The 19,200-nt window shown below is 35.6% G+C and overlaps 1 protein-coding gene across 5 annotated transcripts in view; it reads right to left on the bottom strand.

Moving 5' to 3' along the window:
• ATM (ATM serine/threonine kinase) overlaps window positions 1-19,200 on the bottom strand; it is a 133,531-nt gene that overhangs the window by 4,095 nt on the left and 110,236 nt on the right. For 4 of the 5 annotated variants that reach the window (XM_074216619.1, XM_074216620.1, XM_074216617.1 and 1 more), the window contains 7 exons: window positions 17,022-17,104; window positions 14,788-14,928; window positions 10,049-10,192; window positions 5,730-5,879; window positions 2,962-3,127; window positions 784-870; window positions 429-543 (listed from right to left, as the gene is read on the bottom strand). In XM_074216619.1, coding sequence (XP_074072720.1) covers window positions 429-543; window positions 784-870; window positions 2,962-3,127; window positions 5,730-5,879; window positions 10,049-10,192; window positions 14,788-14,928; window positions 17,022-17,104 — 886 coding nt within the window. The remainder of the gene's footprint in view (window positions 1-428; window positions 544-783; window positions 871-2,961; window positions 3,128-5,729; window positions 5,880-10,048; window positions 10,193-14,787; window positions 14,929-17,021; window positions 17,105-19,200) is intronic. The other variant, XM_074216618.1, reaches the window with a different exon arrangement.

Here is a 19,200-nt window from a genome sequence, read left to right as displayed (position 1 = left end):
CATGAGAAACAAATGACAGTCATAGAAAACCAGATAGAGTTCAGAAATGTGTGACAAAGCTGTGACAGTTTTAGTGTCATTTCCCAGATTCGTGATCCCAAGCACCACCTAGTTTATCAGTCTACATTACTGGAATGTTTGGCCTCTACCTCTTCAGCTCAAGTGCCAAGTGCTTTATTTCCTATAGGAGGCCTCTCCTGATCACCCTGAGATGTGGCCTTGAGTCTAATAAAGCTTTCTGTACTTGTGTACATGTTGTTTCTCTCTGGTAGCACACGAACTTGAGAGCAGGTGCCTGTCCCAGAGCAAGTGTTTAATAAATGCTCACTGAATTCAACTCAAACCATCCTTGTTAATGATTTAACATTTATAAAGATCCGAAGAAAAACATTCCTAACAATTTTAGTTGCTCAAAAAATAACCTGTACCTTCTGAAAACACCTTCCACACCAGTGATGCCCATTCCATCCACAATATCTCTAGTTAGTCTAAAAGGAACTGTTTCTGGAGTAGGAAGTATCTTTCCCTGTTCAAATGCAACCCCTAAAAGAAAAAAGATAATGGAAGATTTAGAACAGTACTTATGACAACCATAGGGTTTTTTTTTTAGGTTTTTTGCAAGGCAAAATGGGGGTTAAGTGGCTTGCCCAAGGCCACACAGCTGGGTAATTATTGTCTGAGACTGGATTTGAACCCAGGTACTCCTGACTCCAGGGCCAGTGCTTTTATCCACTATGCCACCTAGCTGCCCCCAACCATAGGTTTTTGAAGTATATTACTTACCTAAATCTATGTGCACAAGTTCTGCTGATTGCTCATTAATCAAAATATTCTGTACATGTCGATCACCAAGTCCAAGTATGTAACCAACTAAGGAGAAGAAAATCTCAAGATGAAACAACCCCCACTTCTAATATCTTAAATCAAAATGCCATCAATATTTCTTACTATTGAAGACCTAAAGTCTTTGTTTTATTGTGAATATTTTAGAGGAAATGATATATACAATGCTGCTATCAATATCAAATCTAGCTGCCTGTCTCCAAGTATTTGTGTTTGAAAAATCTTAGAAACATTTTGCTATGCATGTGAAGAATTCAAAGAAATAAGGGTAAGCAAAGCCAAAAATTATAATATACTTAAAGTCAAGAATTATGTAGAAGAAAATTTCAAATAAAATAAATTCTCAAATACTACAGCAACTTAGATAATTTGCTAAAATTAAAGCATATAAGCTTTGTCCCTTTTAATAAATGATAAAACTATAAAACTGTAGGGATGCATATCCAGTCCTTTGCAATCATGTTTTTAGTGTTATTTTCCTTGGCTGTTTTAAAAAAAAATGTTCATTATGAGTAATATGGGAATAGATAACCTGTATCAAAACTAAGTTTCTCATTAAAAATAGTTTTTCATGTCTAAAGATGACTTCACTTCCACTTATAGATTTTAAAAATAAACCCAACTTAAAAATGAGGCAAATTAGAGCAGCTTGAGTTGAGATGCATTCCTATAGATTGCATGTGGCAGACAGGAAAAGAGGAAAGAAGGATACTAGTACCTCTCATATGGTAGGGCTCTGAGTCAAGTGCTTTACAAATATCTCATTTTATCCTCACAACAACTGTATGAAATGTATGTTATTATTATCTCTATTTTGCAGTTGAGGAAACTGATATAAACAAAGGTTAAGTGACTTCTCTAGGCTCATATAGGCCTGCCTCCTGGCCTACATAGCTCTTATCTAATGTGCCACCTAGTTCCTTTTAGTGAATTAAATATTCCCTACCTGAAAAACCAAATCTATTTTGGTTCAAAAGACCATTATCGTGGATAGGAGTTTCAGTTTATATTAATTATATACACCAAGAAGAAATAGTACTTTTGTATGTTCTTGAGACAGCAGCAACAATTAGACCAAAAGTGTGGCCTGTCTTAAAATGCATTGACTTTAGGGATAGTTGCATGCTCAATTTTATATTCACCCTATATACTGTGGTCATTCAGAAGTAAATAAAAATATTATGTATTGGAAACTAGATATTAAGATATGCATCACTGCTTCAGGTTCAAAACTGAAAAACTTTTGCCAACCACAAATATTCTTGCACTAACAATGTAATGTGAAGTTTTCTATTTATAAGCCTCAAGAATTTAAAATTATCTTTTGATCAAGTTGAATGTGATGAGAGAGAAATCATATCCTTAAGGAAAAAAAATAAAGTATAAGAGAAAACAAAATTACATAATAGGCTAACTTTTTTTTTGGTCGAACTTCACAATTCTTTCTCTGGATACAGATACAGATGGTATTCTCCATCTCATATAGCCCAAAATTATGCCTGATTGTTGAACTGATAGAATGAGCAATCAATCAAGGTTGATCATCACCCCCATGTTGCTGTTAGGGTGTACAATGTTTTTCTGCTTCTGTTCATCTTGCTCAGCATCAGTTCATGCAAATCCCTCCAGGCTTCTCTGAAGTCCCGTCCCTCCTGGTTTCTAATAGAACAATAGTGTTCCACAGTATACATATACCACAGTAAACGTTAAGCCATTCCCCAATTGAAGGACATTCACTTAATTTCCAATTCTTTGACACCACAAACAGGGCTGCTATGAATATTTTTGTACAAGTGATGTTTTTACCCTTTTCCATAATTTCTTCAGGGTATAGACCCAGTAGTGGTATAGTTGGATCAAAGAGTATGCACATTTTTGTTGCCCTTTGGCCACATGCCATTTAAAGTCTTTTTTTTTTCCAGGTTTTTGCAAGGCAATGGGGGTGGCTTGCCCAAGGCCACACAGCTAGGTAAGAAACAAACAGGCTGACTATGAAAAATCCTTGTCAAATGATGTAGGTCAAGATGGATTTTTCTACAATCACAGACTGTCAAGGGAAAAAGAATTCACCTCATTTAAAAAAGCTAAAGTTATAAAATTAAATATTTAGACATTTACCAATAGAAGAAGTAGCCACACTGCGAGTATAGGCCAACCGCTTCTCAAACCAAACTGCTGGGTCCAAGAATTTTTCCATGCAAAAGTAGCGGAAAACTGGTTGAAAATTCTGGCAGACCTCCATGAAGGCTTCATACTTTTCTTCAAAAGATTTCTTCTGCATGTCCTTGAAATAAAATACCAAAGCATTACTACCAAAAAAACAAAACAAAACAGCATCTGTTTTGTATCTCTCCTCATGGCTCCACTTGCTGTTTTCTTGGTAAAGAAGCAGGAGAGGTTTACCATTTCCTTCTCTAGTTCATTTCATAGGTGAAAAAACCAAAACAAACTGGGTTAAGTGACTTGCCCAGGGTTACACAGCTGGTAAAGACCTGGGGCTACATCTGAACTCAGATCTTCCTGATCCCAGGTGTGGCACTGTCTACTTTGCCACCTAGCTGACCCAAGGGCAGCTTATGGGGACTCAGAGTGGGGAGGATAATCCAAAATACAAAGTCTTATAAGCAGTTACATTCTTCTACAATTTTTGTATTTGAAAATTAAGTTAATGATAACCTATTAGTGCTGCAAATATGGTTGAAAAGATGGCCTTGGACGTGACTCCAGCTACAGAAGTGGAAGAGTCAGATTGTCTCTGAATTAATCATGGAACAAGCAGACAAATGCAGACTCTTAACACACAACAAGGCTCTTTTCCTCTAGGCATAAGACTGCTTCTGGAAGCAAAAGTATCTCACAAGATTTTTATTAGAAAAGAACAATGTAGGGCAGCTAGATGAACACCAGCCCTGGAGTCAGGAATACCTGGATTCAAATACCTCAGACACTTAATAATTACCTAGTTGTGTGACCTTGGGCAAGTCACTCAAAAGAAATAAAAACTGTCATAAACACAAGAATCACTTTCACTAAGGCAATGCTCCATTAATGTTCTAGTGGCTGCAGCCAAGGGAGAAGTCTACTTTCAGTACTCACAATTTGTCTCAAATGGTTTCCTCCCTCAAAAATTATACTTTGCTATAGTAATATAATTATAGAATTTGAGAATATGAGTGTTTACGTGTGCAATATATTTCATCGCACAAACACAAATATATATGAATACAGATGTAGTTAACTATATGTGTGTGTATCTCTCTATATCTATCTCTTAATGCATATTAGATATAATTTAGGACAATTTCTTCCAGCCTCTTCTCCATTCTCATACTTAGTAACCCTTTCCCAAAAACACACTCAAAGCTAGGCAACTCTAGAATATGTCTAGTCTAACTTTCCATTCTCTTCCTTCTGTCCCCATTTCCTTTAGTCAGAAAGGTCTGTGAAATAAATTAATCCATAAACATGAAATTCAAGTTGGCTGATCATTGCTAGTATTGCTGCATTTCTGATGAAGAGCTTCAATATTCAAACATAGTCCCAAAAAAAGAGAAATGAGAAGATATCTCCAATCCCATTCCTTTGCAGAGGGGAGAAGTCCAGAGATACAGAAAACTGCATTTATTTTAAACTTTTTTTTTTAGATAATATTTTTAAATTTTTTATTTATATATGGCAATGGGGTTAAATGACTTGCCCAAGGTCACACAGCTAGGCAATTATTAAGTGTCTGAGGACAGAGTTGAACTTAGGTCCTCCTGATTCCAGGGCCAATGCTCTATTCACTGAGCCACCTAGCTGCCCCTAATTTCAACCTTATAAAAATGTACTAAGTCTTGCAGGTTCTCTCTTTTTAAATTTTTTTCCTCAAAAAAAAAATTTGCTTTTGAGACAGTTCTCTGGGAGGTGGTGGGAGACAAGATATTAGAAGAAATTTTGGTGATATAAAAACAAAAGATCAATAATAGTTCACTCTAAAAAGGTTCAGTATTATGATCTGTTCACCATGCCCTTCAAATTGTACTTACCCTAACATTACAGCTGACACATGTACTTGGGGTTGCTCACTGAGATTAAAAAAGTCCACGGAAAACTATTCTGCTCACATGTCTTCCTGCAAACTTCTCTTTATCAACTTTTCCTTTTACCAAATCAAAGTCTCCCCCCTGTCCCCCCCAAAATGAAAGGCAAATCTACCAGATGCCAATATATATACCCTTATCCTTAACCTCCTAAGGACCTGGCAGCTTTGCTTATTTTTTTTTAAGTTCTGATTTGGTAGAAAGAAAAGAGTTTAAACCACAAGTTCTTAACCTAAGATTGAAGAACTTGTCTTTTGATATTTTTACAACTATTTCACTATAACTTTGTAATCATATGTATTTTAACTTTTGGATTTATAAACAAGAGGTTAATAACACCCAATTTAAACCAAAAGCCTTTCTAGCAAGCTAAGATTGGTACTGTGTTTTGGAAGTGACTAAGAGTCTGCAATTTCATCAGTGGAGTGGACCACTCAATATAACAGCTACTCCTTTCATGAAAGTCAATTAACAATTCATTTATAGCTGAAAGGATTGGAAAGATTTCAAAGGTACTGAAAGGTTAAGTAACAGAACCAAAATTTGTCAGATACAAGATGTGGACTCAGGTCTTACTGACTCTAAAGTAGACCCTCCACCCACTGGATTATGATACCTCTTGGAGCTTTACAAAGCTTAAGAATCAATCTTACCTTGCTTGAATTATGTCATATACAGAAATTTTCATTGGGATGTCACATAATTAAAGATATTTTGTATATTAATACATTTTTTAAAAAATCAACATTTGAAACAATACAGAGAAATCTTAAAATGGTCTCTGAGTTTATGGTTGTGACTCACCATCATTTTTTTTTGGCATTGATAAGCACTCAAGTCTTTTGGCCTATATCTTTTATGAGCTCCATCTTCATTATTAACAAGAAATTCACCAATGGGCACTGTCCCTGTACACCATTCAAGGACACCACTTCGCTGAGAAAGGGGAACCACCTACAGTTGCAGAAGAGATAACTTTATTAGAAATGGGTAATATAAAGTTCAGCTGAGAAACCCTGTGTGGATCATTCTATAGAACTTTGTAGACACTTGCAAAAACAACAGTGTTAAGTTTGTAAAACTAGCCAATATAATGATTATGTCTCTGTGTGGTACATAACCTGATTCTGAGGTTCCAGGAATGGATACCACCCATAAGACCTTGGGCAAATTATTTAAACTGCCAAGGTATCAGTTTTTTCAACTGTTTAAATGTAAGTGTTGGTCTGAGATCTATGATCTGAGAATCCTTCCCATAAAAACTCTAATGAAGTAGTAATCAGCTAAATTACTTGGTACTGATTAAAAAAGAAATAAAGGAAATCAGTGGAACAGAATAAATAAATGAAAAAAGAGAAGCAATCAAAAAAGTAGACTGGTGTTCAACAAAATCAGGAATATAAATTACTTGGGGAAGGATTCCCTTTTTTTTTTTTTTTAAAGATTTTCTAAGGCAATGGGCTTAAGTGGCTTGCCCAAGGCCACACAGCTAGGTAATCATGAAGTGTCTGAGGCCGGATTTGAACTCAGGTACTCCTAACTCCAAGACCAGTACTCTATCCACTGCGCCACCTAGCCGCCCCGGAAGGATTCCTTTTTGACAATAACTGCCAGAAAGATTGGAAAAGAGAATGACAAAAAATTAAGGCTGAATCTGTATCTTACCCCATACTCTACAATAAATCAATATGAGATCTGAAAATAATCCCAGTATTAAAAAATGAATGAAACTATCTTTTACAACTTTGACCAAGGAAGGGAATTCTTATTTAAATGACAGACAGAAGAAACTATAAAAAGCAAAATTTTAGCTTCTACTACATAAAATTTTAAAAAAGTGTTTAAAGGAAGAAATAAAGAAACAGACTAAGAGAAGCTGTTAAATGGGGAAAATATTTACATCAAACATCATTGCTAAAACTTTGATATTCAAAACACATAGTGAAATGCTAATTCTCTAATAGCAAGAGTCATTCTTCAATATATAAGAAGCCAAAGGATATGAATGGCCTTCAAAACAATTGCAAACTCTAAATGATCACTTAGCAATATGATCCAAACCACTAACTGCAAGAAAAATCCAAATAAAACTTGAAGTTCCAACTGCCAAACTGGTAAAAATTACAAAAAACTTTTGACAGTTAATGTGAGTTATGAGAAGCAATGAATACTGAAAAATTGTTGGTAAAACTATAAAACTGTGTAACTATTCTGGATATCATTTTGGAATTTTATGCAAGGAAAATGACTAAAATATCCCGTCCCTTAGATCCATCAATCCTACTACTTGGCATTTACTACAATGGAGTCAGGGACAGCTAGGTGGCGCAGTGGATAAAGCACTGGCCCTGGAGTTAGGAGTACCTGGGTTCAAATCCGGTCTCAGACATTTAATAATTATCTAGCTGTGTGGCCTTGGGCAAGCCACTTAACCCCATTGCTTTTGCAAAAACCTTAAAAAAAAATAATTACTACAATGGAGTCAAAGACAAGAAAATAAAAGACCAATATATTCCAAAACATTCACGGCAGCCAAGAACTAGATATAAAATCTAGAGAACAGCTGAAAAACAAAAGATCTATAAGTAATGAATATAATGGAAATTTATCTTAACAGAAAAGAATAATGACTATGAAGATTTCTAAGAAATGTGAAAACATCATAAGAACTGACCCAGAATGAATTGGGCAAAACCAAAAAAAAACAAAAAAACAAACACATATACACAATGAAAACAATATAAGTTGCCCAACTCTTAAGGAACTGAAAAAACTAGCAATGATTCCAAACATTAAGAAATATTAAATATACTTCCTGCCTCTTGGTAGAGAGGAAGAGGACCACTATGGCAGAAATGTTACAAACATTGTACCTAAGAAGATGACAATTCTCAGTCTTATAGATGGCTCCATTTAGAATTCCTCTAGCTATGAATAAAAGTCTTCCTTAATCAAAGTTCCCTTACACCTAGTCCCTACTATCATGTGCACCCCTGTGCCAAATCACTGTACATTTATTTGGTGTATAACTTATATTCATCTTCCTATGATAATATTTCATCTCCCTAGGAGAATATAAGCTCCTTCACACTTTTATAACTGTACTCTAGCATCAAGTGCCCAATGCAGAGTAGATGCTTTTCAGATGAAGTTGTCATATTGAATATTTCTGCTTGCTTTTCTTTGTTAAAAGGGAAGTTTCCAGGGGAGGAGCACAGCAGGTTCCAAAAATGACTCTAATATTAAGACAAAAATAATCAAATATTTTTAAAAGGAAAGTAAAATATGTCAGAATTAGATTGTGAAGGGTTTTAAAAGACAGATGGAAGCATCTGTGCTTTATCCTACAGAAAACAGAGAACCACTAAAGTTTCCTAAGAATGAGACTTACACTTTAGAAATAGCACTTTAGTAGGTATGTGTAATATAAATGAGAGAAAAGAATGGAAATAAGGAAGATTAATTAGGAGGCTGTTGCAATAGTCTGATTGAAGTGTAATGTGGGCCTGAACTAAAGTGAAGGATTTTTTTCAAGCTTTTAAAAAATTTTTGCAATGTAATGGGATTAATTGAATTGCCAAAGGTCACACAGCTAAGTAGGTATTAAGTGTCTGGGGCCAGATTTGAATTCAGATGCTCCTGACTCTAGGGCTGGTACTCCATCCATTATGCTACCTAGATGCCCCATGTGATGGTTTTTTAAAGAGGAACAAAAGGGGTCAGATGTAAGACTTTCTGTGAAGGGAGAATTGACAATTGGAAAGTCTTGGCAATTAGTTGTATGACAGTAAGAGAGAGGGAAAAGTCAAGGATGACTTGGAGGTTACAAAGCTAGATGGATGGAAGAATGGTGGTCACCATGACAGAAATAGAGAAATTAGGGAAGTGGGATGGGTAATTACATTTTGGATTTGTTTAGTATAGCAAAACCTACAGGTGGACATATGCAGGTAATAAGTCGGTAATAAAGAACTTAATTTTAGAAGTCAGGTAATGGGGCAGCTAGGTGGCGCAATGGATAAAGCACCAGCCCTGGAGTCAGGAGTACTTGGGTTCAAATCCAGTCTCAAACACAGCTGTGTGGCCTTGGGCAAGCCTCTTAACCCCATTTGCCTTGCAAAAATCTAAAAAAAAAAAAAAAGAAGTCAGGTAAGGGTCATGTCTATTTGTCATGAATGATTCTAAGGAAGCAAGGGTGTTACAGGAGAGAAAATAATTAAGAGGGAAGAAAATAGAATTCTAGCTCTGGCTGAATCACTAATAGCTTATAAGAATTTCTTTCCCTGTACCTTAGTTTCATCATGCGTAAAATGAATAGATTGAATTAAATGATCTGCAAGGTCCCTTTCATTCTAATATCACATAATCTATGAACATTCATTCAATACATATTTATTAAACATCTTGTCAAGGATATTGGAGAACACAGAAATTGCAATGGTCCAGGTAAAACATAAGAAGGTCCTACAGGGTTAGTGGCAACATGAAATGAAAGGACAGGTGTAATGAAATGTTGCAGAAACAGACAATATTAGATAACTAATTGAATTTGAGGATAAGTAGGGGGTGAGGAGTCAAAAATATCACTCCAATTTTGCAAATCTAAGTGACTAAAGTGCACTTAACAGAAATAACCAAGTTTAAAAGGAAGTTTTTCAGATGAAGTTTTATAGAAGAAGATAATGAGTTCTGCTGTGGATATGTTGTTTGAGATGTCAAAGGGAGAACTTGGTGGAGAGGTTCAAAAAGAATATAGGTGATAAAGGACTATACTCTCCAGAAGAAAGATTAGGCATATACATATAAAAGGGAAAAGATTGTCAAAAAAAAGGCAGAAAGACTGAGAAAGAGCTGTGCCAATGAGGCCAAGGAAGAATAGAATATACAGAAGGAGATAGTCAACAGTATAAAAAGGTGCAGGGAGGTTAGCAGGATAAGCATTAAGAGAACACCCATGGATAAAGATAAACAGTTTATAAATAAAATGTCATCTATGCTTTAATACATGGGAAAGAAGAGGATAGAGGATGAAAAATCAGAATTTTCCTCTTAATGAGTAACTATTCAGTGTCTAATTTAAAAAAAAAAAGCCAAAGAAGTCATAAAAATGACATCTAACATACCTGTTGTGGGTAGCAAAAAACTTTTACCTTATATGTGCAAATGGTTAATTTTCTCTTTCTTGTATCAGTGTTTCTCTGGAGTAACATATTACACATCTGGAAAACTTGCTGCATCACAGCATCTTGACGTAGATCATCTCGACCCTTTAGAAAAAACAAGCACACATATTACTGAAGTATAGCTTTTTTCTTTTCAGCAGAGTCACAGAAAAATGATGTTCCTTATGAGAGATGATGAAAAAAACTGGCCTGAGTTCTTAAAGGAACTGACATTGAATGCCACCTTTTTTTAAGAACAGGCTACCATTTAAAGCAAATTTCCCCCCCCCTTTAAAGATTTTATTTATTTTGAGTTTTAGAGTTTCCCACCTAATCTTAACCCCCCCCCCCCCCCCACAGAAGGCCATTTGTCAGTCTTTACACTGTTTCCATGAATTAAAGGCAATAGTCCTTGGACTTTGTTCAAAGTCCCTGGTTCTTTATCTGGATACCAGATATGCTTTTTGTTTTTGTTTTTTCAGATTTTTGCAAGGCAAATGGGGTTAAGTGGCTTCCCCAAGGCCACACAGCTAGGTAATTATTAAGTGTCTGAGACTGGATTTGAACCCAGGGACTCCTAACTCCAAGGCTGATGCTTTATCTACTATGCCACCTAGCCACCCCTGTTTTTTTGTTTTTGTTTTTTTAGATTCAGATGTTTTTAAAAACAAACAATAAACCCCAACCATTTCCTTCTGTTATCCTTGCTAATTAACTAATAAAAATTTCTGAAAATGAGGCTGACAGGATTCTCATAAGTGCAATATTGAATATTCAAGAATTAAATAGAGGTTAAGACTGATCAATCTACCTAGCTTTGTCATAGACTCTAGGGACTTACTATCAGCTTTGGAATCTTCCACAAATGTAAAAAGAGCTCTTACTATGAATTCAAGGACAAAACAAAAAAAGGTTTAAATGGACTACTTAAAATCTGAATATGAAGTCTCCTTTTTTACTTCTCCTCTTTATTATAGTTATGCCTTGCAGTGAGATACATGGCAACAGTGTCTAGTAGCTTTAATAACTAGCCAGCTAATATAATTGAGGTCTTTTGGAAGCCTGCAAAAACAATTATTATACTCCATTTCTACAAAGAAAGTACATCAATTCTCCAAATATGCTGACTCAATTTTCTTGCTAACTCAAAAATAGAAAAAAAAAAAAACTTCAAACCAGAAGTTCAGCAGTTCAACTCAATAAGCATTTATTAAACAGCCTACTAACTTGTCAAGGATACAAAGACAAAAACCAAAAATACCTGCAAGCAAGGAATTTGCATTCTTATTTATATTCAAGCATAAAGATAAACACAAAAAATATGAACAGAGTAATTTCATGGGAATGAGGCTAAGTTGGACTGAAGATAGAAAATGGTTCAAAAATAGGGACAGTCCCACCACCGAAGTGGGAGATATAGCAGGATGTAGTCGGGCAGCAAATAGACCAATCTGATTAGAATGTAAAATGAATATATAATCATCTTGGAGAGACAGGTTAGAAGAAAAGCACTAAACAAACCACCTTCCTTTCCCAAGTTTATTATATGTTCTTTTTCTTTCCCTACTCTGAGGACCAGACCGGTTGGTTTTTTTAAAGGTCTCCCACCTGTGACACTCAATCCCCCCTCCCATGAATCTGTCTTTGTCTCCTCTCTGCTTCTTCTAATTCCATGTTTCCTTCAAATCTCTCAAGTGTTACTTCCTGCCAGAATCCTGACAGTTCTATGTTCTGGTTTTGCCCTGTCTAATTACCTTTTCTTTATTTTTGCATATACTTAGTAACTACATTTAGTGATCTAGTTAGTTTACTGACTGACTCTGAACACCAAAAGAATAGGGACTTTAATTTTTGTCTCTCAATCTTTTGCACGTAGCACAGAGTTGGCACCTATTTATTTCCACTAGAAACCCTTTCTCCCCCCCGCCCCATAAACTAAAACAAGTAGTTAAATGATTGGGAAAGAATATCATGCTAAGGTTATGAATTTTGTGTCATGAACTTGAAACACTGATAGGTCACATGCTTATCAAATTTGTATATGATCCAAATCTGGGAGATTAGTTTGATGAGAGAACGAAAACTGCGATAGCCTTTATAGCCTTTAACGGGCTTATCAATGAGTTGAATCTAATAAGATGAAATTTAATAGAGCTAAACATAAAGTAATGTACTTGAATTTAAATCAATTGCACAAGTTTAAGATGAAATTGGCTAGGCTATAAGATGACTAGGCAACGATTTCATGGGGGGTACCTAAGGCATGTTAAGTGAACTATAAAATTAATGAGTCAGTGGGATGACATAGCAGGCAAAAAAAAGGGAAAAAACAAGAAATCAAATGGATACCCAATGATTGTAGAATAGCAAAACAAGCTGTAGTAAATAAATGTGACATCATCTGCTATTCCATAAGAAATACAATTTTGGGGAACTTGGGAAGATGTAGTCCTGAAGTGGGGGGAAAAACTCAGGACAACATTCAATACTACAAAAGTAAAAATAAAGTAAATACAGAAGTGTAAATACAAACACTGAAAGAGAGCCAATCCTGATGAATTCTGGAGAACACTATTAGTCCAAGAGAATGAGTAATGGAGAATACATTTTAAGCACAGAATTATAGATCTAAAACTAGAAGAGACTTCTGGGGCCTCCAGTTTAATGTTAATTTGTTTAATAGATTTTTTTTTAGAAGACCACCCTGAGATCCAAGGTACGTGTGGGAAAATAATGTAGCACTTGAAAGGCCTCTGACTGCAGAACCAGTACTCCTTCCAATGCCACAGTGCTTCCTGTGTGCACTGCTGCACTTACCATCGTATATTTGCAATGTTCCTTTAGCTAATTTTTTTTTTCCTGTGGCATAAAGGAGGGTTCACCATATAGAGGTTTTTTTCCTTGGAATAAAAACTCAAAAGGCAAAAAAATCTTAAAAAAGAAAAGTTGATGCAACCTTGGGTTATGTTAATAGAACTGTCTAGAATGAGAAAGGTGAAAGTCCTATACCAGGAATATTGTTCCTATTTTTCAGGGCAACCCTTTAGGAAGAACATTAACAAACTGGAAAGAGTCCAGAGGAATAACTAGTATGATGAAAAGATTAAAAAACAATCTTTGTATTTATATATCATATTTCTCTCATATTTCTCTCCTCTCTGTAATTTCAGAAGATGATGTAGTTATCTACTTTGCCAAAGACAATCTGTGCTGGTATGGACCTTATGATTCACAAGCTCTTGGGATCATAAATCTAGAGCTGGAAGAAATTTCAGATGTCATTTAATCTTATACCTTCATTTTTATGATGAGAAAACTAAAGCCTGGGGAAGCCAGATGACTTACCAAAGATAAATAGATATTAAGAATTAGAGCAGATATTTGAATCCAAAATCTGAACCTAACTAAAGACATGGTGCTATTTTCAATAGTCAGCAAAATCCTTGAGCGCTGCCAAACCAAATTAAAATATAACTGAAAAATGTTTAACAAAAAAATTGAAGTAAAACATAAATAATGTTAATATTTTGGCTTTATAAATCAATAGGCAGCCAGAAGGAACATTATTATCTATTTGAATTTGACAACCACTGGCCTGTACAAATGGTCACTTAATGCTTATTGCTCAACCCTTTCTAATTTGCTTCCTTCTTCACTCTACTATAATTGCTTATTCGCAATTCCTCAAAGATCTCTAAATTAGAAAATCTTGTTTTCATGACAATGGTCTTTCATGGTTTTCTCTGCCTTCTTAGAGTTAGATAGTACAATAGATAAGAGTGGTGCGGCTGGAGTCAGGAAGATGATCTTGGGGTAAATCATTTAACCTCTATCTGCCTCAGTCTCCTTACCTGTAATATGGGAATAATAACAACACTTACATCCCAGAATTGTGAGGATCAAATGAGACATTTCCTTTTTTTGTTTCCAATGCTGGTTCCTTTTTTTAGCTCTGAGTACAGGTATCCCAATAAACATCCTTTGATCTCCTCTCTCTCTCTCTCTCTCTCTCTCTCTCTCTCTCTCTCTCTCTCTCTCTCTCTTTCTCTCTCCTCTTTTCCTTAGCAATAATCCCTATCCTAACACACGGCTTTGATTATTACTTCTATGCAGATAACTTCTAAATCTTAGTCTCTATCCCCAATTTCCCAGAACTTTAGTCACCCTAGATATCTTCCTGGTTTCTCAAACTTATATGTCTAAAACTTGAACTCAAACCTGAATCTCTTCCTATACCTTCCTTATTTCTTTTGATGTCACAATCATTTCAAAATAGCCCAGATTTAAATAGTCAGTCATATTTGATGGGGTAAGAAGAAGGCCTCAAAGTAGAAGAGACAACTAAGGAAGGAGATGAGTTTCTTTTTCATTGCAGTTCTTAAAGGGAAAGCTAGATAAACTTTTTTATTTTTAGGTCTTTTTTGCAAGGCAGATAGGGTTAAGTGGCTTGCCCAAGGCTAGGTAATTATTATTTGAACCCAGGTACTCCTGACTCCAGGGCCAGTGCTTTATCCACTGTGCCACCTAGCCACCCCTAGATAAACTCTTATCCTACAGATTTATTTTTAGGTATGGGCTGGACTAGGTCAGGCCCATTATGACCAGAGGGCCGGAGGTTCCCTGAACCTGGGATAAATGATCTCTGAGATCTTGTCCCAAAATTGGGATGCTATAACAACACAGAAATTAAAAAAACCTACCTTGACAAGCTGTCTCCTCTCTCTGCCATCTGACCCAATACAATCTATTATTTTAGGCAGATTCAAGCCTCCTGCTAAACGAAACTCTTGCTTGAATGATTGTATAGTCACCAGATTTTCATACTGCCCTGTAGGGTCAACCTAGAATGATTCAAACACAAGAGCAAGAGATCAGATTCACAATATTACCATACCAAAAAATTAGGTATCTAGCACCAATAAAAAATTTTTGGTTTTTAACAACAAAAAGGGAAAGAAATGGTTTTTGGCTAAATGAAAACATCATTTGCTAAGGACAACTTGGACAATGTCCTTATCTTAGCTGTTTAGAAGGGTTTGGAGCTTTAATTAGTTATAAAGAGATGCCATAAAAAGTCTAATTAGAACACCAAAAAGTATCTCAAATTAAAATCTATGTATATTCCAGTCTTAAATATTTTTGATTCATTATATTTTTAACCCAAAAAGCAAACAGGAGCTCAATTTTTTTCAAAGGGTTAAAAACCATGGCAAAATAAAGCTCCTGAAATGTTTATGGGAATTTTTAAAATCAATTCTATTCAATTTTTGCATTTTCCAAAAAAGTATGAAGGTGGGCAATAAAGGGGGGAAAATTGGAAATACGTTGTTTAGTCATTAGAGAATAACATTTAACATGCTGCCAAAGGTTCAACTAAATGATCTCAGAGACAGGGAAGTAAGAGTTATGGACAGTTGAACCCTAAAAAAGGACAATCTTTCTTCCACTTCCAACATATTAAATTACCAAAATAGAAGGTAATTATTCTCATAACCAGGTATCAAAGAGGACTACATAAAGATTTTTATTTCTGAATGTCCAGTCATAGCATGCATCAATAAGCTCAAGCTACTCAAAACCATTTACTTTATCCCCTTTCATTTTCATTTCATTAATCCCATTTCATTACATTAATTTATTGTTCTGGAGTTAAAGACATCATGAGGCCTTATTAACAATTTTTTACAACAGAACTATGCTTGTGTATACATAACATATACCTAAAGAAAAAAATACTGCACCATGCCAACAGAACTATTTAAAAGGAAGCTCCTTAGAAAATCTGGAAGTCTGCTACTGGCAAAAGAGATTTTAAATTCCAATTGTTAGTTAAGGAACAAGCCACAGGTTCCCTTCATGAAATCAAGAGTATGAGTAGAAGTTAAAGAATAAAATGGATATTTATTAGAGAAATGCAAATTAAAGCTTCTTTGAGGTACCACCTCACAATTCTCAGACTGGTCAATACGACCAGAAAGGATAATGATCATTGTTGGAATGATTGTGGAAAACCTGGGACACTATTACACTGTTGGTGGAGCTGTGAACGCATCCAATCTTTCTGGAGAGCAATTTGGGATTATTCCTAAAGGGCAACAAAAATGTGCATATTCTTTGATCCAGCAATACCACTACTGCGTCAAGACCCTGAAGAGATGATGAAAAAGGGTAAAAACATCACTTGTACAAAAATATTCATGGCAGCCCTGCTTGTGGTTGGCAAAGAATTGGAAATCAAGTAAATGTCCTTCAACTGGGGAATGGCTTAGCAAAGTGTGGTATATGTATGTCATGGAACATTATTGTTCTGTTAGAAACCAGGAGGGATGGGAATTCAGGGAAGCCTGGAAGGATTTGCATGAACTGATGCTGAGTGAGATGAGCAAAACCAGAAAAATATTGTACACCCTAACAGCAACATGGGGGCGATGATCAACTTTGCTCATTCCATCAGTGCAACAACAGGGACAATTTGGGGCTGTCTGTAATGGAGAATACCATCTGTATTCAGAAAAAGAATTGTGGAATTTGAACAAAGACCAAGGACTATTAACTTTAATTTAGAAAAAAAAAAACTGATATCGTATTATCCGATCTTGCTATCTCTTATACCTTCTTAAGGATATGATTTCTCTCTCATCATATTCAATTTGGATCAATGTATACCATGTAAACAATGTAAAGACTGGAAAATTGCCTTCTATGGAGGGGGGGAGAGAAGTAAGATTAGGGGAAAAATTGTAAATCGCAAAATAAATAAAATATTTAAGTAAAAAAAAGAAGAAAATGGAAGAAAAAACTTGAAATACTTTAGAGTGCTGTAAGATAAAGATTAATCAAACAAAAAATCACAACACTTTAAAATAAACAACCCAAATTAAGGCCAAAATTATTTGAAAAAGAAATAGTTAATAGTACACATAGTTCTAATTACCTTAATTTCCATGGTGGGAACAACGACATCATCTAAGTTCTTTAGTCTAGTAATGGGCTGGTCTGCAGGAATATTTATAGCTTCTGTATTTAATATAAAGATATTTTTAGTGAGAACTGCACAATTAATAACTTGAGAAATTTTGCAGGATTGCAGGCAATTCTTGAATCACAGATGTATTTTAGTGGTCACATATAAAGCTCCACCTCAATTCTATACAGAGTAAACCCTTGCTCACAATCTCTACTAGGCCAAAATCCGAATTAACAGAGCATTATCCCCAGTCTCATTCCTGAACTGGAGTTTGGCTAAAGTCAAGGATTAGAGTAGATAATATGGTCCTCAGCTGACTCTGATTCAAGCTATCAGTTTTTCATCCCCTCCCCCCAATTTTTAATTAGGTAGCATGTACAATAACATCCATAACAGGGTATGTTTGCATTATTTCAATAAAACATTAATGGATTTTCACTTGTTAAAATTTCTTATTTTTTTCTTTCTCATGATTTTTTCCCCCTATTTTGTTCTGATTCTTCTTAATTTTTAAAAAATTTTTCTTATTTAAGGCAATGGGGTTAAGTGACTTGCCCAAGGTCACAAAGCTAGGTGATTATTGAGTGTCTGAGGTCACTTTCAAACTCAGGTCCTCCTGACTCCAGGGCTGGTGCTCTATTCACTGCGCCATCTAGCTGCCCCAGGTCTGATTCTTCTTTTTACAAGATGAGGACTATGGAAATATGTTTAACATGATTAGATGTGAGATTACTCGCTGTCATGGGGAGGGAAGGAAGGGAGAAAAATGTGGAACTCAAAAATCTTACAAAAAAATATATGTTAAAAATAATCTTTACATGTAATTGAAAACAAAACAAAATTAAAATAAGAAAATAAAACAGTGGAAGGAGTACATCAATACTGTAGCTAGGTGTAGTGAGCCTATGTATCATTAATCACCTATCGATATCCTCAATCTTATATTTAGGGAAACAGTAATGCTTTGGGAAAACTGGAAGAAATTAGATAAACTAGAAAATATTTAATAGTCAAAGAATAACATTAGGCCAAAAGAGATTAATCTATAAAGAAAATAAAAATGGTAAGCCTGTAAATAGAAAGTCTACAAATGTTCAGAAAATAGTACTGAAGAAATAGATTTTGCTAATGTTTTAAAGTTTGGCATTGATGGGGATGGTGGAGAAAGTACACAAGGTTTTATTTTTTTTGTTGACTTAGTCACAATGACTGGCACTGGTATCTGTAGGTACTTAATAAAATTTTACTGAGTATAAAATGGAAGTATTTGATTTCTTTTTTTTTTTTAAGGTTTTTGTAAGGCAAATGAGATTAAGTGGCTTGCCCAAGGCCACACCGCTAGGTAATTATTAAGTGTCTGAGACCAGATTTGAAGCCAGGTACGCCTGACTCCAGGGCCGGTGCTTTATCTACTGCAGCATCTAGCCGCCCCCAAAGATCAATGCATTTTTTTTTTTAGGTTTTTGCAAGGCAAACGGGGTTAAGTGGTTTGCCCAAGACCACACAGCTAGGTAATTATTAAGTGTCTGAGACCGGATTTGAACCCAGGTACACCTGACTCCAGGGCCGGTGCTTTATCCACTGTGCCACCTAGCTGCCCCCTAGTATTTGATTTCTTAAAAGGCTCTCATCTAAATACTAACAGAAAACTTTTAGTCAGAAATTGGCAACTTCCAATATTTTAATAATCAATTAAAGTAATTTATGGATTATCCAAATTCTTTCCTCCTTCCTAGCTCTGATTTATTTTACTGCATATGAATATCTGTGCCAGTGTGATACTGGGAGGAAAAAAATAGATGAGACACAAATGATTCTATTTTACTAGTTATCAGATCTATTAAAAACTCTTAAATAGGTGCTTCCCAAAGGTTGAGTGGGAGGGAAGTGCCGCAGAGCTGCTCGGGGCTGCCAGGGCTGGGGAGGGTGGCGGTGAGGCCCCACCCCGCCTAACCTTAAAAAAAAAACCACAACTCTTAAATACATTACCCACTTCTTGAAAGAAAGACAGAGAATTCAAGTATAGACTGAGTCATAATTTCTTTGGACATGGTTAATGTTTGGGGGTGGCTAGGTGGCATAGTGGGGTGGCTAGGTGGCGTAGTGGATAAAGCACCGGCCCTGGAGTCAGGAGTACCTGGGTTCA

Source organism: Macrotis lagotis, chromosome 1 (genome assembly GCF_037893015.1).
Source record: "Macrotis lagotis isolate mMagLag1 chromosome 1, bilby.v1.9.chrom.fasta, whole genome shotgun sequence".
Lineage (NCBI taxonomy): Eukaryota > Metazoa > Chordata > Mammalia > Peramelemorphia > Peramelidae > Macrotis > Macrotis lagotis.
Note: the sequence above shows the minus strand (reverse complement) of the source record. Positions and strands in the feature narration are given on the sequence as shown.